The sequence below is a fragment of the Aaosphaeria arxii genome, assembly GCF_010015735.1.
Source record: "Aaosphaeria arxii CBS 175.79 unplaced genomic scaffold BU24scaffold_6, whole genome shotgun sequence".
NCBI classification, from domain to species: domain Eukaryota; kingdom Fungi; phylum Ascomycota; class Dothideomycetes; order Pleosporales; genus Aaosphaeria; species Aaosphaeria arxii.
In genome coordinates this window covers 1,817,132-1,841,246 of record NW_022983479.1, presented here as the reverse complement: position 1 = coordinate 1,841,246, position 24,115 = coordinate 1,817,132, and the positions used below count along the sequence as shown (strand labels likewise).

Sequence of the window (24,115 nt, the reverse complement as noted above, 5' to 3'; positions counted from 1 at the left end):
CATTCCTGGGGACGATTGGCTTTCTCCTCTCCCTTATCCAATCATCAACCCTAGGAACATACTAATCTACCTAATCATACAGGGGTTCGGAGCTCGACACCGTCTAGGCGGAGACAGGAAAGGGGAAATAAAAATACATCCGAACAGCGATCGAATTACAAACAAACAAACAAGGAAACACAAAATCCGACCTCTGTGTACGTGCTGAATCATAGCGCACAAGAGTGGGGTATAAAGCAAAGCAAAGTATGGTCGGGTCGAAACGAGGGTAGAGAAGATCGACCTCCCGGTTGGAGACGTCCGATCTTGCCTACCCATGGTCGCCAAAAGGGTGTTGGGTCGTATTCACGACTCGTCTTCGTTGAGACGCGGAACACCAGCAGTACCGAGGGCGTACTCGACGGCCTCGCTGCGGTCCCAAAAGTATTCGCGTACGAACGCGGTCATCATGTCGACGGCGGTGAATGCCGAGCTGCTGCTCCAGATGCGGTCCTGGCGCGTCCAGGGGGAATCCTGCCAATGGATCGAGGGTCGTCGTTGGCGGAGTGCTGGGAGAAGTTGAGGCGGGCCCGTGGCTCGTTTTTCGTGGAGAAGGTTGGTTTGGGCCAGGAGGGCAATGCCGGATGATATGCTAAGGACTGCAATGAGATCGGGCGCTTGGTGTGTGATGAAGGCCGCCACGGATGCGGGGACGTCCATGGAGGAGAAAGAGCCAGGGACAATGAGGACGTCGAATTGAGGGGCGTCGTCGAATGAGTTCTGGAGTGGCAAGTCAGCAATGTCATTCTTCGTCCGTGTCGGCGATATGGAGGGGACAGGGCAGTTGTGGTAACCTTTATCTCCAGCCAATTTCTCTTCAATGGTCAGATCGTCAAAGGGAGCACGACCAAAATCCGCGAAACCGGCTCGACCAAGCGCTCAATTGCTTCTCTTGGTCGGAAGGAGCATTTGGCTTGGGTGGTGGAAAAGTGGTGGTCTCGGATTCGGGTGGTTTCAATGTACCGTCACTCCTATTCGAGCGCCGGAGGTGACAGGGAATGAACCTCCAGTCTCGCTGACATAACGAATGTCAATCTCGTCGACGGCCTCTTCCAAAGCACTTTCTGGTGCATTGGATCTGCTAATTTGGTTTCGGCTCACCATTGTGAGCATGTCGACGGGCACAGCTAGGTCCAAGAGACCGAGTTGGGCTTGGGTGAGAACGAGTACCCCAACCTTCAATGAGGATTTTGAAGGAGGTGCGTAGCCGATGTTTAAATCCTCTTCAGAGGTGGACGATGTCGTCAAGTAGTAAAACAGGTCGGCCTGCGATGGAAAGTGTGTGTAACCTCGAGGTGTTGAAGGCATGAGGGAAGAATGATATTATGAATGACAAGTGTGAGCAAGATGTAGTTTCAGAAGAGTTAGGCTAGAGGTTAGGAGTAAGCTGAATGCCTGATGAGTGATATGGCATTGAGGCAGCACAGTGGGATTTATAGAAAAAGAAGTGAGTATTCCCTATACAAACATACGTGCCGGCATCAATCCCCCCCCCTGGTCAACGATGATGCTTAGCTTTGCGCGTCATATGTGACAGAAATGAATCACACGCTTAATTGGCGCTGCAACAATATCGGCCATCTAAGCATATCTGACTACTTAGTACTGAGTAAACCTTGAACCGAACCCATGACGGTTCAGCCCCTTGAGGCTGGTTACTGTAAGTTCCTACTGTTCCCGCGTGTTCGCTTACGGCGTGTGGTAGCGTTGGAAAGGGCGGCGGGCGGATAGGACCCGAGCGTCACCATCCTTGAACCATCCCTATTGATGCGGGCCTGTCATGGTCTATGGATGGAAGAAGAAGCTTCCATAGAATTCGTAAATAATTAAAGACAACTTATCTCATCCCCAATTGAGTCCTTGACGCCCCAAAGTTACGCGTACTGAGCCATCAATATTTCGTCCGTGGTGTACGCGGCCAGGAGCTGGGACAGAGCAAAGGTCGGTTGGAGGTTGGAGGCTTTCAGGCAGCACAATTTGCGTACCTCTGGTTGGAACTTGGATCTGTCGTCGTGGATCGCGGCACGGCCGGCGACCTATCTAACTGCAAGGAACTATGAACGTGTCCCAAACAGTTTCAATGATAATAAGCGTATCCATGACCGTTGACTTGACTGATGACTTCAATCTGATAGAGATTGGCGGCTGTGCAGACGGTCTGCGAGGGAGAAACCGGTTGGCCTAAACGATGGCCTTCCTTTCCAAGCAGGCCTAATGTCTAAGGCTCAAAACGTGAATGTCATCTGCCACGATATTGCTTGGAATGGTAATAGTAATAATGGACTCCGTAATGTAGCGGGAGATGAACGCGGACCGTGAGCGTAAGTAGTGAGTCAAAGGTGGAAGATTTCAAGATGGGCCATCTACAGTCCCGGTTTTACCCTGCTGCACATGACCCTTCCTCCCATGCCTCCATCTGCGAGGGAGCTTCGGTGTTTGAAGACCGACCTTCCACGGGCGCTCCGGCATCAGCGATTCGTGGCTATTGGGGCGCTCGAGTCGTACGTACATCGCAAAGGATATCAAAGTATTCCTCGCATTCGTGATGCAATGCTCGACCGAACACATGTGGTGGCGGTTGTTACGTATGCCACCACTACAGTTCCTTCACAACTTCTCGAGGTATGAGAGCATCATTATTATCATCATTGTAAATAATCATGTGGCCAGCAGGGTGTCGTTCAAGATGTTGATTCTCGCATCTCTGTTGCAGCAGAAATTCTCATGTTTGCATGCATGGATCTATATTTTCCCTATCGCCGTCTCGGTGATTCGGTGAATTGCGGGGACGGGCGATTGCAAGTACCGTAATGGCCAGTGAATAAGAAGAATGACAAGAAGAAAAAAAACACTCATGTAGCAGGCTGTCGCTCATTGCATGCCCGAAAGGTATCCTAGTAGAAGAACTCCAACAACCTCCAATCGCCAATGCTGATTGACCACTTCAACAGCTTTACACGTCCCTCGGGGTACCATCAGCTTCTCCCGACTTGACGGCCTTGCCAGTCTTCTTGATCTTCTCGAGGACAGTCTCGTAGTCGAGGGACTCGTCGGCGACGATTTCGGCGGTTTGGGACTCAAGAGAGACGTTGTAAGATTTGACACCTAGAGTTACAGCATGAGCTTCCATTTGTGACAGATACCACGGAGGCGACCGTAATATGTTCGGGCGATTGCTTACCATCGAGCTTCTTCAGCACGCGCTCGACAGCGCCGGAGCAACCGCCACAGCTCATGGCAACGTTGAACTTGTAGTTGTGCTCGGCCATTGTTGGGTATTGTCGGGGGAAAGAAGAGAGTTGGGTTGGTAGTTATGTGAGGTGATTTGTAATTTGGTCCGAGATTCAGGAAGAGGGTCGGCTCGCTGGTGTTGGTAAGGGTGGGCGTAGTGGGGTGGCTATGTGGAGCTGGTCTTTTGAGGTACGGTATAGTAGAGAACAGAGTTGGGCTTCGATGCGGCTTATATATGAGGAGAGGACACGAAGGGAAATGGTAGCTCCAGAGCCGAAAGTGAAGAGGGGGCTTGCGCAAGTTTCGAGATGGTGTTGCAATCCCCACTAGATTGTTTGTAAATTGCTACGAGGTATTATTGCGGTGACTTGCCGCTGACATATCGGTAATCAGGAACATACACCTAACTACCTGGCTGGTACGAGGGAGTTAGGGTATGGTATCAACTCCAGAACAGGCATGCCCGCGACTCGGATCGCCGCACCAAGGTTGCAATGACATTTTAGCGCTTTGGTTAATGGCAATAATTGGTGAGATCGAATATGTATCCTTACTACCCAGTGTGCCATGCCAGTATCTCACAAAGTATGTATTGGCCTGTGGCGCAAAAAACTTGCTCATTATTGAGGCTCGTGGGTTCGGAGCCTCAAACTCGTGGATAGCTATCCGATTGAACGAGTGCGTGGGCCATTCCCCTAAGAGGACAACACGGTGTCCTATACTCCGTACTGTGTAATTGAACTTATTAATATAGTCATGCCTTTTATCTTTGGTGGAGTATCATCAATATTGTGGCACGGCTGGAGGGACGAGCATTCATACTGTGTATAGGAAGAGTACAACTTGATCAGAAATCCACGGCAGTATCTGGTAAGGAGATAATATAAATGCAGTCATGGCTGAGAGCAAAACCAATAAACCGGTCCATGATGCTCCACCAGATATTATTGCAACCGTCAACAGCAAATGCCTGTGATGAAGTACATACCTATGTATAGGTATCAAGGTATACATAGGTAGGTACCCAGAAGAGACCGAGACTAAAGCATCCCTGTCCCAGTCCTCCAATCCCTGCAACAACGTCACCGCGAACTTTCAAACCTGATGCCCCGCGCCTCATACACACAAAAACATCAACATCAACCGCAACACACACTAATATCACTTGCCTTGTATATATATAGTCATGGCCTCGTATGTACAAACCTTCCAAAGCTTCACACCTATCTCGCAAGGCTGCTAACAATCAACCCAGAAATATTCTCTTCCTCCCCTTTCGGCGGTCCCATGGCGTATCCCTTTCCGAAGCAATCAAGCAGTACATATCCTCCAAATATGACCAACACCCAGACATGTTCACCAAGGACCTGGAGACGATCGAGAAGCTTCGTTCGACGGCCATTCACGCCCAGGATCCCCACCCAAGCAACATCCCGAAGCTACAAGCGTACGCAGCCCAGCTCGTCTGGATCAGCGGCAAGTTCCCCATCGACATCGGCGTCGAGTTCCCCTGGTACCCGGCCATTGGATACAATACGAGCAGACCTGTGGCAAGGAATAATGTAAGATTTGAGTTGGCGAATATTCTGTTCAACCTTGCTGCTATGTATTCGCAGCTTGCGATGTCATCGAATCGCGGCACCTCGGACGGGTTGAAGGTCGCGGCGAACAATTTCTGCCTCGCGGCTGGTGTCCTGAAACATCTTCGCGATAACGTACTACCGGAATTGAGGACCTCGCCGCCTGAGGACATGGATACTTCGACTTTGGACAGCTTGGAGAAGTTGATGCTGGCACAGGGGCAAGAATGCTTTTGGCAGAAGGCTGTGAAAGATGGGATGAAGGATGTTACAATCGCGCGACTCGCCGCCCGAGTGTCGGATCTTTACAATGAGGCTAGTGAGGCTGGGATAAAATCAGACGCAATCAGCAGCGAATGGATACACCATATGACGGCCAAGCACCACCACTTTGCGGCTGCGGCGCAGTACAGGGCGGCTTGTGATTGCTTGGAGAAGCGCAAGTACGGAGAGGAGGTGGCAAGATTAAGGGACAGCATCACATGCGTCAACGAAGCATTGAAAGAGCAACGGTACATCAACAAAGTGGTGCTGGCTGATCTGAATGGACTGAAGAACAAGGTCACCGAAGATCTGAAGCGTGCCGAGAAGGATAATGACATGATATATCTGCTACCAGTACCACCCAAACCGGAGTTGAAGATACTAGATCGAGCGAACATGGTGGTCTCGAGAGTACCAAAAGAGGTGGCAGATTCGAACGCGTTGCTAGGCGAGAATAGTGAGCTTGGGGCTCCTCTGTTTTCGAAGCTTGTGCCCTATTCCGTCCATCTTGCTGCCAGCATCTACGTGGACCGACGCGATCGCCTGGTCAATAATACCATCATTGATGAACTCGAAGCTCTAACGACTCAGATACATGAGGTTCTCACGAGTTTGAATCTTCCAGGATCATTACAGGCTCTTGAAAAACCCCTTGGTCTACCACCAGGTCTGGTTGCTCATGCCGACGAGATACGGCAACAGGATGGGCTGAACCGCTTGCAGCGCTCTATGGAAGACACGAAGAAACTGAAACACAGTGATCAGGCGATCTACCAAGAGGGTGTTGGTATCTTGAAATCCGAAGCAGCCGAGGATGAGGCAGCAAGGAGAAAGTATGGAACAGACCGTTGGAAACGTGCATCTGCGGAACAGGCGGCACCAAAGCTCTATGCCCAGATCAATGAAATCGACGGCTACTTCAAAGCAGCTGCGAACAGTGACAACATAGTCAAGACGAAGCTCAAGGAGAACGAGCGACACATTCAACTACTGAATGGGCCTGACCACGACCTTGAAAACTTCGTGCCGAGCGGGAGGCGGCCAGCAATCACCGGAGTCGTGGAGCGGGAAGCCGGCAAGTTGAGAGGCTGCTTCAATGAAGTGAGCAGGTTGGAGAGCAGGAGGAGACGGAAGATTGAGGCCCTTCGCACGAAGGCGAGGCAGGATGACATAAGTAAGTGTTCGCATATGTTTGTTCGGCTATGGATCAGGCCATGCTCACAAGTTGAACAGATCCTGATCTGCTCCGCGAGACCGCTCGCTTAGAGCGGGAGTATCCCATGCAAGCGATTGAGGCTGTACAGTTCGAATCTCTATTCGACAAGCGACTGCAGATGTACGATGTCGACCAGGAGATGGTCAGGGACGAAGAGCACGAACAACAGGAAGCCATCAAGCGGCTGCAGGATGCAAATGCAGCGTTTGTGAATGCTCGCCGGGGCGACCAATCGACAAAGCAACGCGAGCAGGCTTTGCAGAGCCTCGAAAATGCTTACTTCAAGTACAAAGAGATAATATCGAACCTCGACGTGGGACGGAAGTTCTACAATGACCTCGCCAAGATCGTCAACAGATTCAGGGACGACTGTCGAAGCTTCGCGTACCAGCGCAAGCAGGAAGCATCTCAGTATGAAAGGTATGTGTGGTGTATGTCCATATCGATCCTTTGGGTGTCCACTGACGGACTTGAACGAACAGCGATATCGCCACTGCAATGAGCTCTCTCAACCTGCAACAAGCGAATTCGAGCTCACTGCAGCAGCAACGTGAGGTAGACGCCCAGGACCCACAGTACGGAGCGAATGCACATGCAGAGGAGCCATTGACGGCGCCTACGCCGACACGAGCGAGCGTAGCACCGCCGAACCCAGGAATGTGGACGCCGGAGGTTGGCATCCGTTTTGCGGGAGTGCCAACAGCCTCGGGCAACGGTCGACCAGCGAATGGGCCTCCGCAAGATGGACGGTGGGATCCCACGCAGGGCCTGAAGTTTGCATAGAAGGGCGATCAGGTGGGATGTCGGGAGATCTGGTCAGCAAGGAACGCATGAGCGTCTTACAAGGCATGGTAGATAGATATATTTCTGGCTAGTACATAGTTAATCTAGAGATTGAATGGATGACATTTCCAGAATCATGTTACGATCAGTATCCACCATTGGAGATAGCCAAGCTGTCGCTTGAATCACACAAAACATTTGAGACTACCTATATCGTAGGATGCAGTTGCTAGTTGTCCGGCAAGGCTTTCTCTGGCTCGGTCCGTTGCGTGGGGATGGGATGGGATGGGATGGGGGAGGTGCTAGTCGTGGGAGAGATATCAACAGGCTGGCCAGAGCATGATTCATGCGATTGAACAGGCAACCAAGTGAGCAGCGAATACTAGGATTCAGCAGCAGCAGATATCGACGAATGAATTCGTGCAAAGAAGACACAAACAGAGGAGAGACAGTGTGTGGTATTGTGTAATGCGATCTAAAATTAACATCCTCATGAGGCACATTGACCCAGGGTAGTTGCAGTGGGACTTGGGAATGAGTGTCCGATGACGCCAGATGAGAGGGCGCTTTGGGTGGTTCAAACCAAGGGAATGGAAGGGAAGACAGAAGAGCAAGGCAAATCTGCCTCGTTGATGTTCTCGGTGATGCGAGTGAGCCCTACTGTCGCGCGACGTGTGTAATGTGTGTGACGGTTGATGCGTGAGAGGAACGAAGGAGGCTGTGTAGTCTGTGTAGAGGAATAAATGGGGAATGGTGGTCTTGGCATAAGGATGTCCCGTTCGTGTCCATGTCCATGTCGACGGGTTATACCGAATGTGGACGGAAAGGCGACCAAAATGCCCCGCGACTAGCCAATTTGCAGGCTTTCCGTTACGCGCCGGGTGATGGAAGATTGTACGAGTCTGGTAATTAAGCGTCATTGTTGATATCTACGAGGTACCCACCTACGAGGCACCAAGATTAGTTAACTTACTGTGTAAGACTGTAAGCTACGAGTAGTATGCGTATGCGTATATCATTGGTTACTAGGTATAATTACTAGCATTATTACGCTGGTAGCATCATTCTTACAAGACTACGAGTGGTTAGGAAGCCATGACAGGACTGGTAAAGATTATGATGAGGTAGCTTTGGAGAAACATGGACTTGTAACAAGGGGAATGCAATAATTGAATGGGTAATTGATGGGCAGCTGCCACCCTACTTTTGGGGGTATTATGGCGTTGTGGTCTGATCTGGGTCGAGCTGGAGGTTTCTGATTTTTATCTCCCGGCTTTGGGCGAGCGTTTTTTTTCTTTTTCGTTTGTGACAATTTCTCGGCCCCCTGCTCTTAGCTAGATTCCCCGTTGGAAGATCAATCATGTCTGAAAGGTGTGGTGTTTGTGTGTGGGAAGGGAAATGACTATGCACGCGCGGGGGTTCTACCGACTGGCGAGTGGTTGGAAATGTGATTTGACATGAGATGGAAAAGGATGCATATTAGTTGTCGCGCCGAGGAAGGGAACATACATGGAAATAACAAGCAGGTTGTGATTATACTCCGTACTCCGTACATACAAAATACAGGATACGAGGAATGGGTATACGAGTAGACTGGCTATTGAAGTGATGACAGTAGGAGGAGTGCAGCAGTATTGTGCACAGTGTACTGTCTGTGTACTGTGTACTGTGTACTGTGTAAGAGTAGGAGTAGGGATAAGGTTGGTGTGGGGAGTGAAGTGGGTCGTACCTGCCTACCCTACAGTGCTCTTACCGCCCGCTCGCTGCTTAGAACTGAATACGAATGTCAACCCAAACGATAATAACCACCTACCTTACCCTAGGTAGGCACTTGATGACCGACGAACCAGACCAAGACAAGGGAAATGAGGAAATGAAGAAGAAATGAGGAGGAGCAAATTAGGAAGACGAACATGAGAGTGACCTTTTAGAAGAAGATTGTTGTTGTATTAGTTTGTGATAACGATTGAACAAGAACACCATCTTCAGTATACATTCTTCCCCCATCAGCATCATCATCATATCACCATAATCATCATCATCAAATTACCCCTACACCGTGCTTGGATCTTTCTCTTCTTCCATTTCTCTCCTCATTTTTCTCCTCCCTCTTCCTCTCAAGACTCACACACACTTTCTCTCTCTCACTCGCTCTCTCTAAACACTTGTCCGTCTCTGTCTCGCTACGGCATCGCTCCACTAATTGCTGGCATTGTTGGCCCCCAATAGCGCCCCCCAAGCAATCTTCTATACCTCCCTTCCTGCGACCTACCTACGACCTACCTACCTACTACCTCTTCACCCAAACTTCGTACCTGAACTGACTGACCGACTGACTGACTACATCCTTACTCGATCCTCCTTTCGGAAATTCAGCATCAAACTCCTCCTCCTCATCACCTGTCGCAGGCCGTTGTCTTCCGCCCTCATTGTTTGATTATACGGGACTTTTCCTCCCTGTCCGTATTATTTCTCAGGTTGTCATCCACTCTCCGTGGCATTGACCCCACCACAACACAAGCTCACACACGCGCGCACACCCCGCTCTCCCTCTCTACTCGCACCTTCCACCTCGTCCTCCCGCCGAACTCACTCGGGATTTACTTTGTCTTGCCTGCTTATTCTCCCTACACTCTCAAGTTTGGTCTGAATTGTTTCATCATACAGCATCCTGAAACTTGGGTCTCCCCTCTAAACCCGCATTTGCTGCAGGCGATCATCAAACCCATCCAACCCATCCAGTTAGCAACAACAGGTTGGTGGGCAGGCAGGCAGGCAGGCAGGCAGGCAGGCAGGCAAAGAGAGAGACACACACATCGACAGACATCTGATCGGCGACCTGTACTCACCTAGCCATCTCGTAGGTGGTTGATCAAATCACTACTCGAGCTGGGTATTGCCATTTGCTGTTTTTTGTTTGCTATTATTCCTACCGTTCATCCTTACTTCTGCTGCTGCTGTTATTTTTAATTTTCCAAATAGCAGCACGCTTATCACAGTCGGGTCGGGGCGGTGCAACCAGACTGCGCCTCCGAGTACACCAATTCATCCACGCTCACCTTGGCCAAACCCATACACAATCTCACTCCAGCCTCACCAGGAACGTCTTCCTCGTCGTTGTGGCAGCCTTCCGACGACCCGTTCTATTCGTCATTCACTTCTCCGTTAAAGCTGCCGCGCCCACCGTTCTCCCCATCCAAGGCGATCTGAGCCTGGTCCAAGCGTTGTCCTTGTTCCCCTCTCGTCTCGTCTCGTCGCGCTCACTCCAAGGATAGCAACACCCGCGCGACTCTATACCAACATCATGGATCCCCACCAACGCGGTCGCTCGCCTTCTGCAGGCCAGCACAATCATATAAGACACAGCCCTTCCCCATCCCCTCATCCGCCTTTCAATACAAACTCTGGTTTGGGCCTCGATCAATCGCTGTCCAACAACGACCCCTACGTCAGCTTCAACTCCACCACCGTCACCTCTGCGGGACAACCCTTCGACCCGTCCTCGCAGTACCTCACCACCACTCAGTCCCCACAGTTCCCTCAAACCACATCTCTTGATAGCAACAACTTCCTTCAGTCCAGTCCGGGCCTTGCGCATCAATCTGCTAGCCCACACTTTGCGCCGCAAGGCAACCACCTCTCGCCCGACGCCCTCGACATCACCAACAGCAACGCCGACTTCAACAACTATTTCACGAGCAACAACGCAAATCAAGACCAAGCGATCGACCCGTCGTTCTTGAATAGCACCCTCGACCCCCAGCTACTCGATTCTCAACCACAGAACCAGTCCGTCAATCCGTCTGATCTTATGAACCAGATGGCGACCGCACAAGCGCATTCGCCTACCCCTCCTCACATGCTCCACGCCAACATGAACCACACGAGCCCGAGCCCGCATGCCTCCCCGAACCTCAACCAGGGCGCGTTTCCCTCCCCTGGACACTCGCGTCATGCATCGTTAGACCCAAATGCTGCTTTTGCGCAAGGTCAGGGCAATGAATGGAACAACATGGCGGCCTTCCGTGGGCACCGAAGGGCTCCCTCAGAAACATACTCGGACGTTTCTTCAGCACATGCATCACCATATCTCGGTAACAACGACAACTTCGACGAGAATCCCTCTCCGCTCTTGAATCCCCAGCAAGACCCTTCTTTGTTCTCAGAGGTCATGCAATTCAGTCAGTTCAACTTGAACGATAACCAACAGTCACACATTAGTCCAGGACACAGCCCCCACATCTCCCCGCGCCTGATACCCCAACAGCAGCAATCTCTTCCTCACTTTGCGCCCCAGAGCTTTGGTCTTGAGCAAGGCATGGGCATCTATCACCCAGGGCAGCCACAGGAGCCATTCCCTAACATCAACCAAGCTGGCCCCGAGTTTGGGGGTCAAGCTGACACGATGTCGCCGCCCGAGATCAACATTGACTTTGCTCCTCCCTCCCGACAAGCCAGCTTTGAGCCGCCAAAGCCAGCAAATTCAGCAGATGCTCTTAGCCCACCTGATCGATGTGAGTAGTATACCGATGCTTGTAGGTAATGAACCTGATGCTAATGCCGAACAGCTCGCAGCCGGAATAGGATACGTGCCAAATCCGACCCTTTCAGCAGTGCTAGCTCTCGTGCATCCACGCCCGGCTCCGACTTCAATAGATCTCTTTCCCCTCACGATGCCAAATCTCGCTCACCGTCTCCGTCCAATAAGTCCTCGCGTCGTTCTTCCACCTCGAGCGTACCCAACCGTGACTATATCCTCGACCTCGCAGATCCCACAAGACCTGCCTCGAACTCGCCCGGTGATGGGTCCGGTGGCGCCAAGCGAACACAGAAGCATCCGGCCACATTCCAATGCACCCTCTGTCCTAAACGATTCACCCGTGCCTACAATCTTCGGTCTCATCTGCGCACTCACACTGATGAGCGGCCATTCGTTTGCAGCGTGTGTGGAAAAGCATTCGCGCGTCAACATGATCGCAAACGACACGAGGGTCTTCACTCCGGTGAGAAGAAGTTCGTCTGCCGTGGTGTTCTGAAGGAGGGCGGCAGCTGGGGCTGCGGAAGGCGATTCGCTCGTGCCGATGCTTTGGGTCGCCATTTCCGATCAGAGGCTGGGCGCGTCTGCATTCGACCTCTCTTGGAAGAAGAGGCACAAGAGAAGGGCGGCTGGGAGAACCAAAATCAAAACGCCGGCAATGCCAACGGAATGTTTGCCAACCCCATGGCCCCTCAGCAATTTGGAGGCATGATGCCAGCACCGCAGCCTGGGTTTGAGCAGTTCCCCCAGATGGGTGGCATGGACCCTAATATTGCGCCGGGCATGCAAGCTCCTCAGTACGGTCTCCCTGCGGCCCTGCTTGCTCAGTACCCTGCTCTTGCTGGAATCCAGTGGGATGCACTCCCTCCTGGTGCACCCGAAGAGGTAGAGGGCGATATTAGTGGCCGAAGCAGTTTCGATGCTTCTAGTGGAGGCGAACTTTTCGAGGACGACGAGGGTGCTCCGCACCCAATCTACACAGGGGGCTGGGCAAGTGATTACGAGGCCAACGCTCGATGATTTTTCCTGCGAAGTGGTTACTTTTCCTGGTTCCTCCGACCGTTCCGCTCTTCTGTTCTGTTTCTTGGCTCCTCCTCTCGGTGCCTACGACCTTCGCTTCAGTCGCTTGATCTACACGAGATTCTAATCGATATTGCGTTTTGTTTAACGTTCTTTTTTTGGCTACTGGACCATCATGTATCAACGATCTGGAACGGCCATCTTTGTTGCGCACTTTCATTCTTGGGATACCACTACTGTCACTGCTGTTTTCACGGACATGACGTTTGTTTTAACGAAGGGGTACGTTGGTTGTATGGCCTGACTCCAATCGAGCAGGGTTTTGCAAGGGCTCTTTTTTTTCTGGCTTCATTGGGTGTTCAGTCCTGGCAGAGTTACTTTTTTCTTCATTCATTTGGGTGAAGGGAAATTGGCAACGACCGACGTTTTGAGAGACAATCTTGTCTCAATTCTCTTTGGTTACTCGAGGAGTTACGTTTGGACTGACTGCACTTTTATAACCTGGGTTCTTCTCTTTATCAGTTTTTCGGTTTTTGCTTGTCTGTCTGGCTTTCCTTTTTTTTTGGGGGGGGGGGGGGGGTTTCTCTTTATTATTATCATATTTATAGAAGTGGGTGGGTTGGTGGTTTGTGAAAAAGACATTGACGGATGGTCTCGACATGTGCCTGCTTCCTCGGGGTAGAATCGAAGAAGAATCAAACATATTCAATTACTACTATTTTACTCGTCATCATCATACTCTTTTTCGTTTTTGGTATTCTTCTGACTAATGTGTCGCACTGTGCTGAATGTTTGGTGAGGTGGTCGCCGAGCTTGTTGGAAATTTGAAGGGGTGGAATCGCATCGACGACCACGATTACGATTTCGCGAACATGCTCAGTCTTTTTGCTTTTCATTTTCTTTCTTCGTTTTCGGACACCAACCAACTATTATATCACAATTGACAGGAGAGACACTAACTTTTGATCTGAACATGGCACATCCGCCAAAGGCAGGGAGAGGCAAGAAACATATATGGGTATACATATCACAACACATGCACCGCAAGACACTGTTAATATGATTCGGTTTGATTTGATATGATTTGATTTCATTCGAGATTGGCAGTTTTCCCAGGCATCCCTAATTCCGGTTCGATCTGATGCGATCTGATTTGACAAGATTCGTGGTGCTCGTTAACATATGGGAGAGGAAAAACAGGGCTAGTAGTTGGCTCATCATGACCCACCCCCTAGAAAAGGTGGACGAGAAAGAGGAGAAGGAAAAAGAAAGTAAAGGGAAAGGTGAAGCCCAGAATGTCCGATCCTCGGGTGTGCCCCTTGGATCATAGGGATAGATAAAAGGTAAATATTACAGTGTGGTCATGATCGATTTGGGTGTTTCGTCGGGTTTATTAGTGCCCGTCCTGTCTTCCCTTCAAACCCGGTGAACTCGGATCTCATTGTCCTGATCTCCCTCGCTCACCATGTCCCCCGTTCAGAGAATATGATGACGAAGTGCATCGAAGAAAGAGCCATGAGGAGAGTTGTGGTGGGAGAGAAAGGTGAAGAAAGGGTGGCATCTACGACGACTTCTTGGAGGCGTCCTCCTCCTCGACGCTCTTGTCCGTGGAGGCGGTGCTTTGCTTGTCAAGGTCGGCGCCCATTGGCCCGTGGAGCTCCTCTTCGAAGACAGGTTCGGGCTCAATGGTCTCGAACTTGGTCTTGAAGTCCTTAATTTGGTGTGTGCTCGAGTTGCTCCGGCGACGCGGATTGTTCATGTTGTATTGGTAGTCTTCAATCTCGTCTCCTGGATGGCCCCTAATTGGTCCAAAGATTAGTTCCTGTTCTGAAGATGACGCAGTATGCAATTGGTAGGTGTAGTGATTATGGGCACAGTGGAGATTGGGGGAGGGGTAGGTGGAATGAGTGAGTGGAATGAGGATATCATCGGAGCATCATCCGTCCCCATCTGGGCCTCCGATCCCACCTGGAGATCTGAGAGATGACGATGTATCCACCATATACGATCCCTATTCCGTAGGGGGAGGTTAGGACCGTAGGGAAGGGGAATGGACGGGAAGGTGACGCATATGATGAGTTGAAGGCCAACCATCACCGGATGATCAAGGATAGACAAGAGGCTTACCAGTTTCCCTTGCCGCCGCCGTCCTTCTTCGTCTTGCTTGGGTTCTCGCCGGCATGGCCAGACTTAGCAAAGAAGCGTGGGAGATGCTCTTCGGCTTCGGCGGTACCGTCAGCGAGACCGGCATGGTCGCGATCAGTATACTTGTGAGATCGGGTCACTGGGATGGATTGATTAGTTGATTGATTGAGATGGCATTCATGATGACGATGATGATGGAGTATAAGATGGCGGGGTAGGTACGCTCTTCAGGGACATAGCTCGCGTGAGCTGACAGGTTGCTCCTGCGACAGCGCCAGTGGTGGTAATGGTACGGGGGGGAAGCGATGGTGATGATGATGATGATGATGATGATGTGCAGAGGTAGACTTACTGATGGGGAGGTTGGATGGAATGGATTGAATTGGATTGAATTGGGTTGGAAGAGGAATGAGCAGTAGTAGTAAGATTGAAGGAAGAGGGAGGGTGTGGAGAGTAGCAGAAGAGGGGAAGTTGAGGTTCAAGTAGTCAGGCACGGGGAGGAGAAGGATGTAGGCAAGGTAGGTAGGTATAGGTAGCTTGGTAGATAGCCGTAGGTACTGGTACTAATCAAATGGCCAAGGTACCTAGTAGTCGCGGTATTCGTAATCTGTCTATGTACGAGTATGATCTGTCCCGTATCATGGATGCTTTGGCTTGTATTTATCTGTCTCCCTCGTACTTTGTCTGTTCGTCTGTTCTGGTTGATTTGATCATCAGTCACTTGATCGATCACGTTGGGGTGTGAGGAGCTCGGGCCAATGATGATCGTCTCCTCATGGTGGCTTCATCCGAGCGCGGGCGGTGAGTTCTGTTGCGTACCTTGCAGGAAACGTGCTCTCTGGCGGGCCGTCTTGAGTTACAATGTTGTTTTAGGATGGGTTTGTTTGGGATGTTCGGGGAGGGGAGGGGAGGGATAAGTATGGACGGATGAAGGAATGAACTGATTGAATCGGTTTGCGGGTGCGTGAGTGTGAGCGTGTGGGGGAAGAGGGGGCAAGGGAATGGCGTAGGACAAAGCAATAACGAATTGGTTTCATCAAGACAAGACGTGCTCACGCGAGCGGGCGGGGGTTTTGCTGCAAGCTGAGTAGCAGGAGCAGGTACCCTTCTTCCCTTTCCCTTTCCCTTTCCCTTTCCCTTTCCCTTTGAACAGAGTACGTGGCAAACTACTCCGTACCCATTATTGTTTGCAGTGCTCGTGTGACTGTTCCCAAGCTGTCGAGCACGCGTGTACTGTGTATGTAGTCCATAGTCGGTACTGACGAAGCCGGATAACTATGGCGACGGAATTGTGGGCGGTTGTTGCTCCGGATCGACGACTAGAAGGTAACGCGAGGTACAAAGCTCATTGCGCATTGTATGTACAATATGTACATGGAAGTACTTGTCGATACGGAGGTGGAGGGGGCGCTACGTCATATTGCCGTTCTCGCAGCGGGATGAGGAAAGACACAATATGGGGGGGGGGGCATGGTGCTAACTTGGAAGGAGTAATGAAGTGTGGTGATCTACAGAAGATTTGTTTACCTTGTAGGATTATTATTTGGTATGGATACAGGAAACATTCACTCATGATCCTTCACTGTCGGATGTGTAAGGGAATGAATCAGACTCATAGTATAGTTAACTAATAGTCTCTTAATGGTCTCTCATAGTCTCATAGTCTCATATTGTAGATCCAGACCCCTTCCTGCTCGTACTCTTCTTACCCCAGACTTTTGGTGGTTCTAGTGCTATACCGTATCGGGACAAGTGTAAGGTAACCGGCACCCAGTCATTCTCTCTGAAAATAATCACACCATCCACTTCCCTTCGTAAGTCTTCACTGCAGGGACTTTCTGGCCGTTGTTTCTCCGAGGACGGCGGAGACTGACCTTACTCGTAGTAGTGACCTGAGTGATTGACTTGAGTGACTGGCCTGAGTGATTGACTGGGAAATTTATTTGGCTTCTGCTTAGAAACCCTACCCTTCCCTTATCTTCTTCTTCTCCCAACAACACACTCACACTCACACTCACACTCACACTCACACTCACACACTCTCTCTCATACTACATAAACACAACTCCTTCCCTCCTCCCCTCCTCCCCTCCTCCCCTCCCCCCACTTCGACAATTCAACATTCGTCTTTTCTACTCCGTACACCCCTCTCTTCATTCTCCCCTACCTCCCGATCACACACCGCACACACCTCTTCTTCCCCTCTACCGCTCAGTCGTGATCCAACCCCACCATGGCCCCACGTACCCTCCTCCTCGCGCCGCCTTCCATATCCGCACATCCAGAAGTCCTCGACAGAGTATACGAGAGCCATGATCGCTCCTCCACCGACCTGCAGATGCTCGACCGTATCGCCGCCGACCTAGTCCAGCTCCCCGCCTCCACATACGACTCCGTCCTCCTCCTCACAGACGCCGACGGTACCACCCGCGAGAGCCACAAACTATTGGGTCGCCATGTCATGCCCAAGGTCGCAGCTGCCCTCAAGCCTGGCGGTATCCTCAAGAGCCAGGATGGCGTCTTTGGGGTCACCGACGGCGCCGAGAAGACCGAGGCCATCCTCGCCGGACTGATTGCCGGCATTGAGGGCATGATGAAGCCTGAGGAGGTCGAGAGTGTGATGATCCCATTGAAATTTGGAAGGAAGAAGAAGGAAGCGATCGGTATCCTGAATGGAGCCACGAACGGTTCCTCCAACGGCAATGGTGCAGTCAAAGAGGTCAATGGCACAAATGGCTCCAACGGATCGCACACGGTAAACCCAGATGGCTCAGTGCCATTGAGGTTGAATGCGAAGCCTTTGAACTCAAATGGGAAGCGCAAGTCTCCCGAGGTCTCCAGGCCCGTCCAGCCCTATGCTGTCGGTTTCGTCGACTTCAGCGACGACCTAGACGATCCCATCATCACCGGCGAAGATGATGATTTGATCGACGAGGATGACTTGCTCACCGAGGAGGACAAATTGGGCGGCATCGTACAGCGTGAGTGGAATTTTCCAACTCCCCTTCATTTTTCCAATCTGCTTAAACAATTACTAATCCAATTCACAACAGCCCCCGAGTGTCGCCCCAAGGCAGGAAAGCGCAGACGTGCGTGCAAGGACTGCACCTGCGGCCTGAAGGAAAAGATCGAAGCCGAAGACGCCGAGAAGCGCACCGCCGCGGACACCGCCCTCAATACGCTGAAGCTGGGCGAGGATGACCTGGCCGAGGTCGACTTCACAGTGCAAGGGAAGGTGGGGAGCTGCGGCAATTGCGCACTCGGAGACGCGTTCCGCTGCGACGGCTGCCCTTACATCGGACTGCCAGCGTTCAAGCCCGGCGAGGAAGTCAGGCTCTTGAACAACGACATCCAGCTATAGAGACCACGATGACGACTCTTTCTCTCACTTCTCCTTGTTTGCAAATACCTTTTTCTTTAACGAACACATCATTCCATCTGGATTGGAGCATAGGTCAAGACGGTGGCATGATATCATCATCATTATTAGGTCGGTCGGTCTGGATACTTCAAGATTGCATGGGTCACTGGCGCAAGGTGTTCTCGATTTTTCTTCTTCTCAACACCAACATCTGGACATAAACGGGGTAAGGGGGTTCTTCCCCCTCCATTGTTTTGAGGTTCACCGAGTACTTTTCAGGCGATATCGAAACCCGGTAAATAGTCTTTGTTCCAAAAGCAATGTACTCACAATGCGAGGTATATATATATATATGTAATACCCTCTTCCAAAATTCCACTACTCGTTGAAGTGATATGACGGGTCCAAAGTCGACTGCACGTTTTTGCAAACTTGTATGATATAGAAAGGCAGTATATTCTCTCCCCCATGAGGCTTTAACTTCTACCTACAACGCGAGTATATTCTAAACAGCCCAATTCCTTCCCATCTCCATCGACTCCGCCGCACTCTGCTAACCAGCAAACCCTCCTCCTCCTTATGTGGAGAAACAAATCCATAGAAACAGCTTCCCAGCTGAAAAGATGTTAACAAGCAAAAAGCGAAAACACAGAAGAGCACTATGGTATAAAAGAATCTAAGTGTAGTCGAGAGTCCCGATTGTGACATCAACCGATACACTGTCGCCGCAGACACTTGCCAACTATCTTCCCTTTCCAACATATGCCTAACCCGTACTTCTGTACCCCCTCCCCCTCCTCACAACAGATACAAAAACGTGCTTCTATCACAAGAAAGCCTTCGTCTCTCTATCCCCCGCGCCGCTGCCCCAGATGTTGCTGCTCCCGCTGGGCACAATCCGCCTGATGCTCCTGCCCCACGTGCGCCTCCCCTTCCTGCTGTTTCCGACCTTCAACTCCTCGTCCACCTCGCTGCTGATCGGCCTCTTAGCCTTCGTCTCGCCGATCCTCAGATGCTCGGGGCTGCTGGGCGTGATCGCATCGCCGTTGCCGTTACCGTTGCCATCGTCGAGCACGCTGAGAGGGAGACGCTCTCTTCCGCGTTGGACGTTGGACTCTGGTTCTGGCAGCTGACCCGCATATCCACCGCCCGTGAGATCGAGACCGAGGCCGATCGTGGCGTCCGCGGCATGGCTGTTGCGGTTGCTGTTGGTGCCCGGAACGGCGGTGTTGCGTCGCGAGGGCGCGCCGACAGAAGGAGGAAGGTTCTGGGCCTGTTGGTCCGAGAACGACCTGGCGAGGCGGCTTCTCCTAGCAGAAGAGTTGATGCGCCCGTTGGAGGTGCGGAAGCCGATGGACGAGCCGTTCAGTATCTCGATCGTGGGGTCCTCTGCCTCGGCGTAGTTGAGCACATTGCCCGACGTGTCACGAGAAATTAGAGAGGCTTCTGTCGAGCCGTCTGCTGGGAGGGATGGGATGTTTTCCTTGTCGCTTTTGCTCGGGCTGGGTGGTTCTTCGGCTGTTGGAGTGGTCAGGGGCGCGGTGGCAGCGTCGAAGTAGGGATAGGCGGATGATTGGGTGCGGGATCGGTCGCGGCCTTGCTTGGTGGTGGAATAGCGAGACTGCGTCCTAGAGTGTCGGCTGCGGTACTGTGATTGACGGTCGCTCAGGACGGCGTCTCCGTCACGCTGTGCGGTGCTTGATCGAGCCGTTGTCCTTGACTCGGCTCGGGGCTGACGACTAGATCGCTGTCTGCTGGGGGTTGTGGTAGCTATTGTGGTCTTGGGCCGCTCGGGAGACTGGGTTGCTTGGGTTGATTTCGCCTTGCCTTTGTGATAGGATGTCAGATCGAGGCTGTAGGTCGACGAGTGGTTCTCCTTGCCTCCATGCTCTAGGGCCAGGGAGAAGGGGGTAGGATCCCGCTCGCTGATCTTCTTGATCGCAACCTTGGTGTCTCGTTTGAGGTCATTCTTATCGTCCCTCCTGCTATCCCGATTGCTGCTCCTCTTGCTACCCTTTCTCCTCGGCTTGCTCGAGTTCAGTTTCAGCGGCGGCAGAGTATATTGGCCGGCTTTGATCGTCGTTCTTCTCTCATACTCTTCAATGTCTTCCTCTTCCGTAGAGTAGACGCTCTCACTCATCTCAGCATCGTCGAAGATCTTGCTCCCTGTCAAGTTGTTCAAACTGGACTTCAGCTCCTGGGCGCGAAGACTCTGTCGTGTGCTTGATCTTCGTGGAATATCAGTACCAGGATACACTGGGGCACCAGCGCGCTCATATCGCTTCTGAACTCGCCTCTGGTCTGAGATGGCCGAAGTAGTGTATCGATTCGTGAAGGACCTGGCAGTAGGAGGTTTACGTAAACTACCTGTGAAGGTAATGGTCGACTGAGGGGGCTCGACTGAGGGTGTCTCGGAGGGTTTGCGGATCCTCAAGCTGGCTGGTAACTCTCTCTCGAACTTCGTGGCATCGCCATCGCCGGATTTTGCTGCCACCCGTGATATTTCAGGGGACGGTGCTGGCATCGACGGCGGCTCCGAATCATTGATGAATGCAGGCGGCGACTTGTAAGCGGCCGATGAGCTTCGATCCGAGTCCGCACCAAAGAACGGTGCTGGGAACTGGTTGGATGCTCGTTTTCGGATATAACTCCGTCGTTTCTCATCTATTGTACGTCGGTCAACCAGATTGCGATCTATCAGAGCATTGCTAGGAGATGCCACAAGACGGACGCTTCGCCTCTTGTCCTTTGGTATTGTCAACTGCGTAATATGTTTTGCCGCGGGAGATTGAGGTAGTGCTGATGGAACAGTCGAGAGTATACTCGTAGATTTAGTGCTGTAGGAGTTGTTACTCAATGGCCTTCGGAGTCCTGATACGCTATTGTTGCTTCGCGATGGTGTCTGACGGCTATGGCCAAGCTCAGTGAGGCGCCTATTAACCGGAGGGCCTGAGCTGTGGTGACTGTCGCGATACACGGCTGATTTTGGTCGCTGTGTTGGCACTGGAGCAGTCGTGGCATTGGACTTTTCGGACTCACGTCTTGCCATGGCTGTAGGTATCTTCATGGACTCATGGGGGCGATGGGATGGCCCAGCCTCATCCTTAAATCCCCACGAGGAACGGTCGAACGCTGTTAGGATCTTGGTTTCACTTTCGCTGATATCGCTTGAGAAAGACTGGCTAGCTTTTCTTCTCATAGCCAGGTCAAGATTAAGCTGTGGCGGATGCTCTGGCGTTTTCTCCCTAGAACCAGCCTTCTCCAGATCGCGGTCGAACGAATTGTCGTGGCGTTCCCATTCATCGTGAATCATGATGGGTCGCGATATATCTACTTTCCGCGGGCTTCGTGGTACTCTGGGGCTGATGTATCCATCTTGTTTTTTTTTTCGTCGACACAGCACCAGCAACAGAGCGATGAAGATGGATGCACCAATGAGTGCTCCCACAGTGGCGCCTGCGATCACACCTGCTCTTTTGGAAGGTGGATGTGCAAATTCGCCGGTGGCACCTGTTCCGGTCGGTTCGTCACCCACTGCATCAGACCCTGAGATGTGAACATGGAAACTTTGCATGTCTTTCATGTTGCCATCTTTCGATGTTGCGATAATGGTTGCCTGGGTATCTACAGGTGAATGATCCTTAGGTATGGTACCAGACATGGTGAGGTTAGCTGAGTTGAACCCAAGCCATTTTGCGAGAGAACCGAAATCAATGCGGACTTGCTCTTCTTTGTTGGCCAATACAGATGATGGGATCTGGTATTCGAAATATCTCCCAGCTGTTATGTTGATTCTGCCAAGCTCGCCTGTGAACAGAGCGGATTTAAAGACCAGATGAATTGAATGATTAGCAGCGTCTCCAAACCTGTCGATGACGCTGATTTCAATGTCCTGAGACATGAGACCAGATGGAGGGTTCCCCTTTACATCCAGCGTGTTTTCATCGAAACTCAGCCACGAGGGCACGTCGGCACTGGCCGATCCGACATCGCTGTCCAAGATCGGCGAACCATCAAGAAGCAGGTGCTCGCGAAGCCCTTTGATGTTCACCTCATCACCTTTGTTGACGGTGATGGTATCCTGTAGAGGGTTGAAGAAGAATTGGTGGTTGCTGACTACCAAGCTGAAGGATAGAGAAGCGGTCGCATAGCCAGGGAGGTTGGATACCATAAGAAGAACATCGTAAACCTGTGGAATGGAGGTCGCTGGAGGTGTACCAGCAAATCGAATAGCATCGGCGTCGAAGCTGATCCAGGACGGAAGAGGCGTGTGGTTGTCAAGACTCGCAAAGTAAAATGTGTTCTTGTTTTCGCTGATAAATGTATCGGCTGGGAAGTCTATCTCGAATGGCTGGCTTGGAAGTAATGCTAGGCGTTTCGGGCCTGAGAGTTGTCCGGCTTTAGACAGCACTTCCGAGACATTTGTATTCAATGTAGGACCTCGATCCTCTGTGACAACTAGGCTAGAGTCTAGGTTTGCCACTGCACCAGCTTCTCCGGCCGCTGTGATGGTGAAGGTCACTGTACCAACATCTTTAGTCCTCGGCGTTCCATAGAGTGTACGATTGTGTCCATGGATTGAGAGCCACAACGGATTGCCTATTAATGAATATTGCAGCCTGTCCGGTTCAGGTTCGAAAGTAGTTGATGCGAACTGGAATTGAAATGGCTGTCCAGCTCGAGCAACGGGGGGAGCTTGCGAACTGATGGGGAAATTCACCTGTGGAGGGCTTGCACCTGCCACAGAGATCAAGATGATACTGACGAACAGCAGCGCAGTCCGTCTGCAATTTTGATCAGTATATGACATAATGCAAGCGACTACGTACGTAACATATGGGCTCTTACCGTATGGTCGCCATGGCGAGATTAGAGATGGTGAGGTGCTTCCGTGGACGAAGGGGCAACGTCGACTGAAAACCTACCGTCGCATACAGCCATCTTTTTCTTGGAATATAGGAATCTGCGCTCGCGCTCTAACGCGTACCCGCGTTCTACCTTACTTTTCGCACATGAGGACCAAAGGAATGAAGGTGGTGGTGTGCGCAGTAAGTGTATCCCGAGCAAGGGGTGTTGGGTATCCTGCCACCTTTCGGCATGCCTGAGACCCTCCCAGCACTACGTAATTATTAGGAAGCCTCGCTCATTTTTTCTGAGCATTAATTGCATTTTCAAGCTTGGTCGCCTGGGTCGATTCTAGCCATTGCATCGATCCATTTGCTGGGACTACAGCTTCCGTACAAAGGTCGGGCTGGGCCGCGAGCCTCATCGACCCTCAGGTGTTGGTTGCTATCGCAGCCACCCCTTTCCAAATGGACACCAAGGGAATGTACGAGACCTCTTCCGATCTTCCACCCCCTCTCGTGCTCGACAATACCGAGTTTGTGCACCAGTGCCAGCCTCTTGATTCACACGTTTGCCTCTTGCGTCAAATGGGACATTTTCATGCCAAAATTGGGGTCAAGTAGTGTCATTGCACGTCTTCCTTTCCCGCCTCTTGCAGATGAGCAAACAGCTCTCAATATGATATTCTCCTTTCATTTCACGTTGCCTGTTCAACACAGTAATGGACATGCAGAGCCATAAAGTAACATCTCAGCAGCATTATCTCGAGTCTAACTCAGAATGTAGGTCAGCGACAGAAGCAGTGATGTGATATGATGTGACAGTCCCAGAGTTCAACTACACATGAGAATGATATGGACGGAAACTTCCTCAGAGCACATAGCCGAAAACTCTTGTCATAGCGTGTACCAAGGGACACATCCTGAATAGTTGCGAGAACGGTCAGTAGCCCTCAAGGCGCCATGGACATGTGAAAAGGGCAAGAACGTGTGCGTGGGGTTTCGATGAGGACGGATAGTAGGGACAGCCGATTTTGGAAATGACCATGGTCATGTGACATCGGATACTGACCGTGCTTTCCAAAAACGCGTCTT

General features: G+C 51.4%; 8 protein-coding genes across 8 annotated transcripts; 3 read left to right on the top strand and 5 right to left on the bottom strand.

The window, feature by feature from the left end:
- Nucleotides 1-137: 137 nt before the first annotated feature.
- On the bottom strand, nucleotides 138-1,411 carry BU24DRAFT_373311 (class I glutamine amidotransferase-like protein). Its single transcript, XM_033524528.1, has 2 exons — nucleotides 1,003-1,411; nucleotides 138-759 (listed from the first exon to the last, which is right to left on the bottom strand). Exons 1-2 carry the CDS (start codon nucleotides 1,345-1,347, stop codon nucleotides 346-348), a joined length of 759 nt encoding a protein of 252 aa, XP_033382063.1. The 5' UTR covers nucleotides 1,348-1,411; the 3' UTR covers nucleotides 138-345.
- Nucleotides 1,412-2,818: 1,407 nt separating this feature from the next.
- BU24DRAFT_494147 (putative iron/copper transporter Atx1) lies at nucleotides 2,819-3,805 on the bottom strand. The gene is made up of 2 exons (XM_033534021.1): nucleotides 3,221-3,805; nucleotides 2,819-3,144 (listed from the first exon to the last, which is right to left on the bottom strand). The coding sequence occupies exons 1-2, from the start codon at nucleotides 3,306-3,308 to the stop codon at nucleotides 2,993-2,995; spliced, it is 240 nt and encodes a 79-aa protein (XP_033382062.1). The 5' UTR covers nucleotides 3,309-3,805; the 3' UTR covers nucleotides 2,819-2,992.
- Nucleotides 3,806-3,990: 185 nt separating this feature from the next.
- On the top strand, nucleotides 3,991-7,242 carry BU24DRAFT_424724 (BRO1-domain-containing protein). The gene is made up of 4 exons (XM_033528574.1): nucleotides 3,991-4,464; nucleotides 4,526-6,288; nucleotides 6,348-6,750; nucleotides 6,813-7,242. The coding sequence occupies exons 1-4, from the start codon at nucleotides 4,457-4,459 to the stop codon at nucleotides 7,111-7,113; spliced, it is 2,475 nt and encodes an 824-aa protein (XP_033382060.1). The 5' UTR covers nucleotides 3,991-4,456; the 3' UTR covers nucleotides 7,114-7,242.
- Nucleotides 4,047-4,425, bottom strand: BU24DRAFT_244965 (uncharacterized protein). The gene has a single exon (XM_033522314.1). The coding sequence runs from the start codon at nucleotides 4,282-4,284 to the stop codon at nucleotides 4,087-4,089; it is 198 nt and encodes a 65-aa protein (XP_033382061.1). The 5' UTR covers nucleotides 4,285-4,425; the 3' UTR covers nucleotides 4,047-4,086.
- Nucleotides 7,243-10,417: 3,175 nt separating the features above from the next.
- Nucleotides 10,418-12,670, top strand: BU24DRAFT_434664 (uncharacterized protein; the record flags this gene model as incomplete). The annotated part of the gene is made up of 2 exons (XM_033530042.1): nucleotides 10,418-11,627; nucleotides 11,682-12,670. The coding sequence occupies 2 exons, from the start codon at nucleotides 10,418-10,420 to the stop codon at nucleotides 12,668-12,670; spliced, it is 2,199 nt and encodes a 732-aa protein (XP_033382059.1).
- A 1,445-nt stretch (nucleotides 12,671-14,115) lies between these two features.
- Nucleotides 14,116-15,835, bottom strand: BU24DRAFT_244638 (uncharacterized protein). Its single transcript, XM_033522313.1, has 4 exons — nucleotides 15,635-15,835; nucleotides 15,400-15,512; nucleotides 14,798-14,954; nucleotides 14,116-14,469 (listed from the first exon to the last, which is right to left on the bottom strand). Exons 2-4 carry the CDS (start codon nucleotides 15,455-15,457, stop codon nucleotides 14,232-14,234), a joined length of 453 nt encoding a protein of 150 aa, XP_033382058.1. The 5' UTR covers nucleotides 15,458-15,512; nucleotides 15,635-15,835; the 3' UTR covers nucleotides 14,116-14,231.
- An 841-nt stretch (nucleotides 15,836-16,676) lies between these two features.
- BU24DRAFT_494143 (Fe-S cluster assembly protein dre2) lies at nucleotides 16,677-18,558 on the top strand. Its single transcript, XM_033534020.1, has 2 exons — nucleotides 16,677-17,796; nucleotides 17,869-18,558. The coding sequence occupies exons 1-2, from the start codon at nucleotides 17,049-17,051 to the stop codon at nucleotides 18,174-18,176; spliced, it is 1,056 nt and encodes a 351-aa protein (XP_033382057.1). The 5' UTR covers nucleotides 16,677-17,048; the 3' UTR covers nucleotides 18,177-18,558.
- A 111-nt stretch (nucleotides 18,559-18,669) lies between these two features.
- Nucleotides 18,670-23,038, bottom strand: BU24DRAFT_494142 (uncharacterized protein; the record flags this gene model as incomplete). Its single annotated transcript, XM_033534019.1, has 2 exons — nucleotides 18,670-22,960; nucleotides 23,025-23,038. The coding sequence occupies 2 exons, from the start codon at nucleotides 23,036-23,038 to the stop codon at nucleotides 19,003-19,005; spliced, it is 3,972 nt and encodes a 1,323-aa protein (XP_033382056.1). The 3' UTR covers nucleotides 18,670-19,002.
- Between the last annotated feature and the right edge of the window lie 1,077 nt (nucleotides 23,039-24,115).

Coding starts and splice junctions, on each gene's coding strand:
- BU24DRAFT_244638 (XM_033522313.1), bottom strand. CDS start 15,457: ATGATACGGGACAGATCATACTCGTACATAGACAGATTACGAATACCG. Junction 14,955..15,399: donor ACGAATACCGCGACTACTAG/GTACCTTGGCCA, acceptor AATCCATCCCAG/TGACCCGATCTCACAAGTAT. Junction 14,470..14,797: donor GGCGGCGGCAAGGGAAACTG/GTAAGCCTCTTG, acceptor TGGACCAATTAG/GGGCCATCCAGGAGACGAGA.
- BU24DRAFT_424724 (XM_033528574.1), top strand. Junction 6,289..6,347: donor GGCGAGGCAGGATGACATAA/GTAAGTGTTCGC, acceptor CAAGTTGAACAG/ATCCTGATCTGCTCCGCGAG. Junction 6,751..6,812: donor GAAGCATCTCAGTATGAAAG/GTATGTGTGGTG, acceptor TTGAACGAACAG/CGATATCGCCACTGCAATGA.
- BU24DRAFT_244965 (XM_033522314.1), bottom strand. CDS start 4,284: ATGTATACCTTGATACCTATACATAGGTATGTACTTCATCACAGGCAT.
- BU24DRAFT_494143 (XM_033534020.1), top strand. CDS start 17,049: ATGGCCCCACGTACCCTCCTCCTCGCGCCGCCTTCCATATCCGCACAT. Junction 17,797..17,868: donor ATTGGGCGGCATCGTACAGC/GTGAGTGGAATT, acceptor AATTCACAACAG/CCCCCGAGTGTCGCCCCAAG.
- BU24DRAFT_373311 (XM_033524528.1), bottom strand. CDS start 1,347: ATGCCTTCAACACCTCGAGGTTACACACACTTTCCATCGCAGGCCGAC. Junction 760..1,002: donor GCGCTCGAATAGGAGTGACG/GTACATTGAAAC, acceptor TTGCCACTCCAG/AACTCATTCGACGACGCCCC.
- BU24DRAFT_494147 (XM_033534021.1), bottom strand. CDS start 3,308: ATGGCCGAGCACAACTACAAGTTCAACGTTGCCATGAGCTGTGGCGGT. Junction 3,145..3,220: donor CGTGCTGAAGAAGCTCGATG/GTAAGCAATCGC, acceptor CTGTAACTCTAG/GTGTCAAATCTTACAACGTC.